At 43.5% G+C, this 11056-nt stretch overlaps 1 protein-coding gene across 3 annotated transcripts in view; it reads right to left on the bottom strand.

Moving 5' to 3' along the window:
- Positions 1-1107: 1107 nt before the first annotated feature.
- BST1 (bone marrow stromal cell antigen 1) overlaps positions 1108-11056 on the bottom strand; it is a 30381-nt gene continuing 20432 nt past the window's right edge. For 2 of the 3 annotated variants that reach the window (XM_030492514.1, XM_030492516.1), the window contains 2 exons: positions 2446-2573; positions 1108-1672 (listed from right to left, as the gene is read on the bottom strand). In XM_030492514.1, the coding sequence (XP_030348374.1) occupies positions 1644-1672; positions 2446-2573 (157 nt within the window). In that variant the 3' untranslated portion in view covers positions 1108-1643. The remainder of the gene's footprint in view (positions 1673-2445; positions 2574-11056) is intronic. The other variant, XM_030492515.1, reaches the window with a different exon arrangement.

Below are 11056 nucleotides of genomic sequence, written 5' to 3'. Positions count from 1 at the left end.
TCCTCATCTTGCTGTGACCTCCCCGAGTTAAACTTTGCAAAGTTATTAGCGGCAACTCACAAAAGTGAATCTCAGGAAATTACCCCTAAAACTCCCGAAGCCTTTGCTCAAACAAAGACCCCATCGCAGAGACATGCTCGAGCTAATGTGTGAGTAAAAGCTGAAATCAAACAACCCAGCCTGTTTCCTCTAAATTAATCTGGTTTTAAATGATAGGTGTTGAATTCATCTTTACCAAAGGCAATTATCAACTTCGCAGTGGTCACAAAAATATAGTTCATTGACACACAAAGAGGTATTTCTCTGTCCCTTGCAGTCTTGGTTAGTTGTCACATGAATTTCTAAGACTAGTGTGTGACTTGTGGGTTTTTGAGGCCGTGTGAAATCCTTTCACGAAAGATTCAGTGTTCTCTGCAAGAGGGAAGTTAGACCCTTCCCCTCCTCTCTAAATAGGGCGATTTTCTTCCTTAGTCAAAAGCCAACACAAAATAAGACTCAAATCTCACAAGCTAAACAGAAGAAGCTATGCAGTGTCAGAATAATGTTAACTATAAATTATTAATAAATTATTAATAATTGCTTACCGATCCTCTGTCTTTAACAGGCTGACTGTGAGAAAGGGCACCTGCGGCACATCTCAGTTAGGCCAGGCAGTTCTGAAATGCTGTGCTCCGACCAAAGCCTGCACTGGTGAGCACCGTGTTAAGCACATAATCTGAATTTTTCTGATCCTGTTTTCTGAGAAATGATGCAAATGTTGGGAGGGTTTCACTCAGAACTGAAGCCTCAGTTTTGCAGTGGCATATCTGGCTCTCAGCCCTGAAGTGGTCAAGCAGTCAGACTGGATGATCGTTGTAGGTCCCTTCCAACTGAACTATTCTATTCTATATCTCTCCCTAACCGTGCCATGTCTTCATAAGAGAGAGAGCTCTGTTTTCTCTTCATGACACTGCTTCTGTTCCCCCAGTGGTCCCCACTGCAGGTTCTGCAGAAAGCTCAGGAAGCTCTGTAGGAGACAATTCATAAGAATTCGCTCATAAAGGAAGTCTTTCCCCATAATCCTTTAAGTAAGCATCAGGGTTTTGCCTTGGCCTGCTCGAATGATTGTTCTTTATTTGTTCCTTGTTTTCATCATGAATGTGAGGTATTTGCAGCTGAACTTTCTGATCTTTCATTAGACACAACAGATTATTGAATTTGGTTTATTTTCCCCTTAATGTTTGTTTACATGTTCAAAACTTTTAAAACCCATTATTTTCCAGGAACCTGATGTGTGAAAAAAATTTTCTTCTGTTCAGATATGACACTGATTCATCAAGAACAAATAAATGAACGCAGATTCAGCAGCTCTGGAAGGTGGCCTTGCTGCCAATTTTGTAACACCTCAAACTACATAAGGAACATCAAAGACAAGCAAATGTCAAGCCTCCTTTCAGCAAGCCTTGGCAGCCTAATCAGGATGAATAAATAGGACAAGTAGAGTTGAGGGGGCAGCAGAAATGCCAGTAAAAACACATACTCCCAGTGGTTCAGAATCTGGTAGTTTCTTTCTCAGTACAAATGTGAGCATGAACTCACGCCTTGCAAATGTTCTGGCCCAAGAGTATTTCCACAAGAGGTGTAAGTAAGATGATAATGGTGCCTTAGCAAGGAAGGGATGAAACAGCATGCCCTGAACAGAAGGGAGCACAGAAGAGAGTGAAATGAGGAAGGACGAAGGGAGGTGAAAACCAGTGTGTTTCACAAGGGTTTTGCATCCCCTTAAGTCTATGGAGTGACCTGGATTTCATTTCTTTCCTAAGCAGTTTTTCCAAGCAGACGACCTTAATTAAGCTGACTGACTATTCCACAAGAATTCAGTACCCTCAACAGGAAATACAAACTTAAGATTTCCCCTGAGATTGCAGTGAAGTGCCCAAGGATCTGTATCCTTCTTGAGCTGGTTTGCTAGTGGTTATGTTTGCCTTCCATAAGGAAAATTACAGTTTTAAAAGCACTGTGTCTCGTAACCTGATAGCCAATTTTTGGAGCCCTCTGAGCTACGTGCATTTCTAAGACAGTAAACCTAACTAATCCTGGTCTTATCAAGGTGTGTTCACTCTTCTGCCAGCCGTCACACTAACTCACTGGGCGGGGTGATTAGAAAGTGGGTGTAAAAGATTGGAAGATAGAAATACTTCAAGCACATAACTGCCAGCCTCTGCTTTGATGATACCATGTATTGCAGCAGGGGACTTCTATAAGAAAGGACCTCTATTATGTATAATTTATCAGCCTACAGACTACTGCCGGGATTATTGTAAGAGACAAGCAGCCAGCTCCCACTGCTGCCTGCAAATTCTACAGATGGTAGTTTTGAGGCAGCAAAGGATAAGAGACCTCCCCCAAGCCATTCCCAAGGCCTGATCACTCAAGAGTTTGATTTATCTTTTCCTTTTTTATTACCCGTCAAACGTAGACAGTTCTGGCACCCAAAACATGGCTGATGACACAAAGAATCCTTCATATCAGAAATTCCGGGTAAAAAATGGTATGCAGCAGGTAGGATTGAACCTGTCCAAAACAGCAGTGACCTGCAAACATAGGTAAGAAAATACACGTTATGAATCTTTTCAGTGCTTCTAGGAATTTCGTGACCTTCTACGACAGGGTTACAGCTTTGGTGGATAAGGGAAGAGCAACTGACCTTTGCACAAATCTGCCTGGACTTGTGCAAAACATTTGACACTGCCCTGCACAGCATCCTTGTCTAAACTGTAGAGGCATGGATTTGATGGATGGACCACTCAGTGGATAAGGAATTGGATGGATGGTCACACTCAGAGCTTCAGCCAATGGCTCAATGTCCAAGCAGAGACCAGTGATGAGTGGTGTCCCTCAGGGGTCAGTATCAGGACTGATCCTGTTTAACAGGTGCCGGTGGCATGGACAGTGGGATTGAGCGTGCCCTCAGCTGATGACATCAAGATGTGAGGTGTGGTCAACACGCTGGAGGGAAGGGATGCCATCCAAAGGGACCTGGAGAGCTGGGCCAGCACAAACCTCATCAAGTTCAACAAGGCCAAGCACAAGATCTTGTTGGTCAGTTATATTAGCAGTGAATTTGCCCGTATGATAGATAAGAAGGCTGCTCCAAACACTACACAGTTTAGGAGTCATGAAGACTCATTTAAGGTCATGTCTAGGTTTCAACGATACCACAGTATTTACAGTGCCACTAATCACTCCCAGTCCTGTGGACACCTGTAATTATTGGCTGTCACTTCTGAGCAGAACTCATGAATGAGAAAATTTGAACTGAAAAGAGCAGAAGCTCTTGTAATAATTAAATAAATTGTGTCCTTCCTGCACTGTTGGAAGAGCAGTGACTCTCATCTTCTTACTGCTTTCCAGTTTCTCATGGTAAATGCTGTCATAACATTTAGAGGTTTGAGATGAACACTGAAAATATAATGATAAAGGGGCTGGGATAAGGAAATCAGCTAGTACAAAGTGACAGCTATGGAGAGCTGTGTATCATCCAGCCGCACACATCAGCTTCTGTGAAAATGCATTTGTAACTCTGTGTCTGGGCATCCTGTGCAGCTCTCCTTTCTTTCAACTCCTCTGCCTGCAGCAACAGGAGCCTTCCTGGAGGGCTGTGCTCTGGCCAAGTGCATGAGCACTTGCAGGGTATAGGATAGTTATTTAACCTGTAAGTCGTTCTGTGTTTTCCTGGTGGCAGTCCCCACTGCACCTACCCTAGGGTAGCAGGCAAAGAGACCAACAGACAATGGTGCCTCAACTCTGAGCCTGCACTGGTGGCCATCTAAGGAACATGAGAAATGTCCCATTTGTGTCTTTTGCAAAGCCATATCTACTGCTAGGAACACAGACTATTTACCAGGTGAGCTGCCTGGAGAATGTCTGAGCACCAGCATTCCCTTCCCAAGCCCGAATCTGTTCCTCTCAGCTGGGTGCTGTTACCCAGTTTTCATCTTCAGCATGGTGGTATTGTCTTGATCGCTTTGTTGTTACTTGACAAAGATTCCTATTCTGATTTCTTGTTCTTCTCCTGTAACATCTTTAAGATTACTTCTAATGACAAAACGCTTCATTATATGTTCAAGTCTGAGTATCAGATGTTAGGGGAGGTTAATCTTCTCAGAACAGGAAAGCATGGCTTTCATTCACAGAGATAGCAAGAACATCAGTGGGTAGGAGACGCACCATATCTCATCACTATTATCACTGCATCTAGCTGCTGATGCTGATGGCATGTTTCAGGGTTACCCCCCCTCACAACATATAGGTTTGAAACTGCAATCACCTGGGCTTCAAGCACAGGTCCTCATCTGCATGCTGCAGGCCAGGGCAGGCCCACCCAAACACAGGGCAACAGGCTTAAACTGCCGGACCTGGCGCGCAGGAAATTATCCTAGAAAATGGCACCCAAGAGTCACTATTTGCAGTTTGCCCATTACAGGGTGCTGGGGATTTCCATCTCTCTCATCTCTATCACTTGTAAGCAGCCTGTTTTTCCATGTGGAAATTACTCATTTTGTTTCACGTACTGCTGAAGAGTTTTGGTGGAGAAACAAGAGTGCTGGATCAGCCCATGCTGACAAGCATGATGCCTGTTTCCTCTCAATAATGCAGTCTGCTCTCTCAACCAGAATGTACTATTTTTTTCCTATGCATTCTCACATAAGAAGGGAGTGTGGGAGGACCAAATGTCACCACTGTGCCTTGTAGCTTTGCTGGTGACCTTTTTATTAGCCTGCACACACTCCTGGTTAGATGTTGTGTGGCTGCATCTCGTCTCAAGATTTGTGCAGGAATTTGAGGGTATAAGGAAAGAAGGAAAAAACAATATGGATAAAATCTAACAAATATGATAGTGTTTCTGCTTTCTGTGTGAATAATGTGGAGAAGCATGTGTATGAAGGGCTTAATGCTGGACTGCATCCCGAGGCTGACACACCAGTTTTTAACTGTGGAGGGAGAAAGAGCCAGCACAGCAGCACATGACAAAGCGACATCTAAAATGAGAAGTCTTCATTCAAAACAAAACCTTCCTGTATTTGCACAGGCTTATGCCATTCTCTCTCCTTCTTCCTTTTTGCCTCCTGTTTCTCAAATACAATACTTGTGCACTGCTGAAGGGCAGGGCGGAGTATGCCTTAGGACCACCAGCACAAAGCTATTTCATTCCTGTGTGAGTCACTAGATTCTCTGGTCCATCTATCACCTGTCAGATCTGCAATGGGGAATAAGCTTAGACAGGCATGGGACAATGCACAGTAGACCTGCTGGGGTTGCACAGGGAGATTCCCTCTCCACATGCCCAGCTGCTGTACAGTTTGTCTTTGTCCATGCAAAATCGACATCCCAGGCAGATCAGTCCAGTGCTCTGGTGCTGGGCACCTGCACTCGCTGGGTTGTCTTTCAGTGACCTGGTGCAGTAGAGGTGTGCTGCTTCACTGTGTTTTGCTGGGGGTGAATTGATCTAGGAATAGTTTTCTCAAAACCCATGGAGTCGGCGACCCATTTCTAGATGTTAATCAGAAGGATGGGGAATTTTACCATCAGAACAGAAAATTAGTCAGAAATTACTGCTTAGGAAATGTTGAAGAATGGCCTTCTGAAGGAAAACAGATACAGAACTCAGAACAGATGCACTCAGTTCAGTGTGACAGAAACACTTGTGACTGAATGACTGTGGCCTTTCCAGAGACCTGGTAGGTGTGACCCCAGGGGACACTGAACTTCAACGGAGCCCAAGAAGAAATCAAGTTGATTCAAGGACAATCTCAAAGCAGAAGAGTGGCTTACCCCGATTGTCAGGAAGTCAAAGCTGTGGCAGGAGGCCAGCTTGGCCAAATCAGGGATTACTGACTGAACTTAAATGTTGGAAGAAAGTGTAGGGGGAGAGCAGAAGCAGGGATGGGCTATCTGGGAGGAATGTAGAAGCATTGCCCAGGCTGTCAATTTATGTGATAAAGCTCAACTGTGCATCCACAGAGGAGGGGCTCAGAGAGACAATAGCAGGATGGGGAAACCAAATGATATCCAGCCTGGCTCCTCCCAGGCCTATCACAGGGGCCATCTGCCCATCAAAGACTCATCTGCACAAGCCCAGAGGCGCTCGGGGGCACAAAGGCAGGCAAAAACCCAAATTAAGGACTCCTGAGGAATAACCACCTTGTCCATGTCCCTCCAGGGCTGTCCCAGCAGTGCCTTAGCCCCAACATCCAGACGGACACCCATCACCATGAGCACTGGGAGCAGCATTCTGGATCATCTTCTGCACTAAGAGGCTTGCTGCCTAGGGGTGGGGTGTATTGTGGGATGTAAGGGAAAAACAGTTCATGATCACACAGAATTTATTATAGGATGTTTAGGAGGGAAAACAAAAGTGGGAAAAGAGAGGGGTTTAGGTAATTAGGGAGAGAAAAGAGTGATTAAATAGAGGGGTAAGGGAATAAAAAGGGCAACTGCACATCAATACTTGGTGGTCAGTTTGCTCGGCTGGATATGCCCTGTTCCTGACCAGAGCAGTCTGCCCTCTTGTCTTCTGCAACAGCTTTCCAGTTCTTCCCTGGGTAATGGCTCTCCATTCAGTGCACAGTACACTGTGTGCACTCCACACGTGTGCGAGTGCAGCAACAGGTCAGACCATGGGTTGGAGGGCTCATGTGTCCCTGGTGTCAGCGGCTGGAGTGTGAAGGTGTGTGAGTGACTGATCTCACCAGTGGAGATCAAGCTGGATGAGCTGGTGAGCAGGTGACATGACTTGGTCTTTAAGGGCCAGCTCTGGCTTGAGAGCACCTGGATGTCTCTAAAGTCAAGAGCATGGGCTGGGGATCAGCTATGGGACTAGGGCAGTCCTGGCCAGCTCTCTGTTTGACAGACATACAGGGAAGGAATTAAGAAAGCCAAACCTGAACTAAAGTTCAAACTGGCGAGGTGTGGAAGGGCACCAAGAATGGCTTCTACTGGCACATCTGCAGCAGGATGAGCACCAAGGAAAAGATGGAGCTGCATCTCAATGGGGTAGGTGACCTAGTCTGAAAGGATACTGAAAAAGCAGAGGTGGCTCAAAGCCTTGACTTACTTTTCACTGGCAAGTTCTGTTCTCAGGCCTCCTAGGGTCTTTGTGCCTACAGTGCACAGGTACAAGTTTTGGGGTGAAAATTACTACCCATAGTAAAGATTGACTTATGGACCATTTAAGCACTTTTGTTGAATACAAGTTCCTGTGTCCAGATGAAATGCATCTGAGGGTAGCAAGGACAAGCTGGCTTACATCACTGCAAAGCTACTCTTGTCTTTGAGAGGTCCCCTCCAACCTGTATGATTCTCTGAAGCTACAATTTTGTGATAAAGATTTGCAGAATGCAGACATGCTTTTTAATGAATAACTAGTGGAACTAAGGAACTTTATCAGACAGGTCTCCAAAGATATTGGGATTTAGGGAATTGAAGACAAATGGAAATTTAGGTAATCTTTCCTTGAAGACAATAGCTGAAATCAATTGCGTATAAGAGCAAATCTCCAGGTAGCCTAAGATTGACTGTGTATGCAACATGCTGTGGAATATAATTTCTGATGCCTAAATTAGAATTTTAAATGTCCTTGATAAAACATGTTAGCCATCAGGTTTTAAAATAAACACACCCAGTATGACTGACTGCTAGAATTCTATGGACAGCTAAAGATGTTATAAAAATAGAGCTGTCTTTCCAGTTATGCATTAGCATTATGAAATAAGAAAGGGGACAGTACTATGTATGACAGGCCTTTCCAGAAAGAAAACATTCAGTAATTGCCATTCTTGAAAACACACAGTATCACTGAACAATGTAGGTTGCAAGGGACCTCTGCAGGTTATCTGGTCCCACCACTTGCTCAAATCATGGCTAACCTCGAGGTTGCATTAAGTTGCTCAGGGTGTTCTCCAGTGTAGTTTTGAAAATCTTCACAGATGGAGAATCCAGAACCTCTCTGGGCAGCCACTCTCACAGTGTTGTTTTTTAATGCGTAATCAGAATTTCACTTACTGCACTTTTTGACCATTGCCCCATGTCTTTCCACTGTGCATCCCAGAAAAAGAGCATGGCTCCACCTTCTCTACAATGCCCTCTAGATAGCAGAAGAAACTATCCTTTCTGGCTAACTTTCTGGATCTTCTTTTGGAAGATTTGATGTTACAGCATACTGAAGTGTTTCATGGAGGGTTGTGATGTTCAGGCTTTTACAACAAGTTTCTGATACCTTCCACCAGTTATTTCGAAAAGATTTTAAGAAATGCTTCCTCTTAGATTAATATTTTTTTGAGAAATAGATGAGACTAAGGGAAGCTGTGGTAAAGAGTTACAGCATGGCTGTGCCAGGATTTCTATCACCACCACCACCACCACCACCCACCATGGTTTCCATTACGGATTTGGTAAAGCAGAAACAGTTGTGGACTCTTCAGTTCCCTTGAATCCTACAATACAATCTGTCTCACCCTATTCTGTCCTTGCAAATAACCTTACTTTCAAATGGGAATCACAACTAGAGAAATAAAGGAAACAAAGTGTCTTTTCCTCTCATGAAATATTGTGCTTCAGTATGGAGGAGAAATCTTATCAGTAAGTGGTAAATTTTCTGAGAACTAAATCAGTTTTCCAAACCTTTCTGATTGCCTGGATATGTAAGGCTTGTTTGTCTTTGTATGGATAATTCTTGTTTGCCTAAGTAATGATTCAGTGGTATATTGAAAAGCTTTATTTAGTTAATTTTTCTAAATGCCCTTCTGATCAGGGAATTCCTATCAAACACTGCATAAGAAATTAGCTCTAATCTTTTACATGTTATTGCTTAAAGCAGGCCATGGAGACAGCATAAGGGATGAGAGCTTTTCAGGATCCACAAAGGAGTTAAGGTCCCTAAATTAGAAGCCTGCTTTTTCCATTGGTGTTGTGCTCTGCTGAAATGGCACTGGAACAATTATATTTTAATCTGCTCATTTCTAAAACATGATTTATGAACTGTCAGATTATTTCAGTAGGATCAAGTATCCAGTGAGATATACTGACAAGAATATAGATGTACCCTGAAGTCGTGACTTCAGAAGTCGTGACATCTGTCCTTCAGCTCAAATGTTTCAAATTGTACTGCAGTTTTGACTGCCTTACAAATTAATAACATTATGATAGGACGTGCACTTAAAGCTCATGTCCAGGGAAGGGGTAACTGGGATTTGTTCATCATTCTCCATCCAGGCATGCACAATCTAGTTCCCTTCCCCTTCCTTGTCTGTCTGATCAGCACTTGCTTCTCTACTTGCTGCTGTGCGAGCTCGCTTGTAGACAGCTGGACCCGTGACAGCACTGCCTGTGCTGTTCAGTGTGAGACAGGGTAACAGACACCCATGACTGATTTTCTTCTTTGTTTATTGCAAACAGAGATCCCAAGGGTCCCAAATGTCCTCCTGCTTTGGACCAACTTTCCTCCTCCCATTTCTGTGCTTGTTTCCCTTGCTGTCTCTCTTGTGTCTCAGGCCATCTGCTCCTTCCCTCTCATTTGGAGAGCCTGGCACTCATACAGGTGCTTCCTAAGCCTTGCTGCTGCCTGAAATTAACTTCCTGATGTCACCAGTGCTGCTCTTTGCATTTTGCAGTTCCTAACTTTTTTTCCTCAGCCAAAGTGGTGGGTTTGTAACATAACAAAGTCATAGCTGGGGTTCGTGTGTTGAATTTCTCATGGAACAAGGCATCATGCCAAGAGATCCCCTACATACAAACACACTGCTGGTGCGGAAGGAGGTGGAGTGGGGACACAAGGTGTGGAATAGCTCCAAAACAGGTTGAGGAAACATGTTGCTTCATTCTTCTGTATCACCACTACTTTTTGTTATGCCTTTCTATTTAAACATGTTAGACAATGATGTCCTAGGCAAATTTAAAAAGAACACATTCAAGGTTATAGTGATTAAACCACTTATTTGCAGCATGGGAGACCCATGTTTAATGAATCATACATTCAACATGAACCAGGCTATGAAGAAAATATTTTTACTTGTTTCATGTTTCACTTACACAAAATGGAATAGCTGCAATAGAACAGTTTGCAAGTAAGAGCTATACCAAAGCTATAACCTAGCAGTGAGGGCTCTTACCTTGATTTCTGTACTTTTGTTGTGCAAAACATTTTTTCAAGGTTTAGTTTCAGTGCAGAGGAAAAGCACACGCAGTAACCTCACTGACTTCCATGAAACTGTGTGCTTGTTTTCTGGCCAGTGCTCATTACTATGCTGCTCACACATTCTGAAGAGAAATTACCAGCAGGCTCCCACCCCACTGAGGCAGCCCAGGAAACAAAGTTGATACAGAAGTATTCTCTGCCAGTTCAGGAGTGCATAAACAGCAAAATTTCTCCTAAAAGAACTACATGGGGTAAATATGCCACTTGGAAAGGATCCATGTGATGGTTCAAAGATCAAAAACCCAGAAACTTGAAAACCAAGATATTTCGTGGTTGCCAACTATGTAAAATATGCTTTTGTATACATGTGTATAAATATTTGTCTAGGATTTGATGCTGTGACTTGCAAGTTTGTTGGTTATGCTTACTGTCCTTAACTTCTCTTCACATTATATATGCCATATACATCGCTTGTCATCACTCCTTTTTCACACTATTTCAGCAGCTGTTTTTTTTTTTATTTAACCCCATGCTAATGGGCAGTGGCGATAGGAAGTTCAGGATGGAAGCCCAGAGTATTCATTCTGCTTTGTGGGAATACCAGCTCTGGATTTTTTGGCACCTCTCATTAAAACAGAGGGAAAAGTAAGAATGAAGCATGACACAGGCCAGCATGTCCTACAGTTGGGATTTGATACTGCAAGACTAAAATTTACATGGGATAATTATTTCTGCTCACTTGCTTCTTTGCTTGCTGCTCTTTGAAATGGCACACTGCAGCCTAGGAGCTTTTCCACACTTGAACCCTGATTCAGTGTAGCATATCGAATACCTATCATTTTCTTAGCACTGCTCTCTTGACTTTACCTGTTATAAATGGAA

The sequence above is a fragment of the Strigops habroptila genome, chromosome 7 (genome assembly GCF_004027225.2).
Source record: "Strigops habroptila isolate Jane chromosome 7, bStrHab1.2.pri, whole genome shotgun sequence".
Classification (NCBI taxonomy): domain Eukaryota; kingdom Metazoa; phylum Chordata; class Aves; order Psittaciformes; family Psittacidae; genus Strigops; species Strigops habroptila.
The sequence above is the reverse complement of the archived record's forward strand: the minus strand, read 5'-3'. Positions and strand labels throughout refer to the sequence as shown.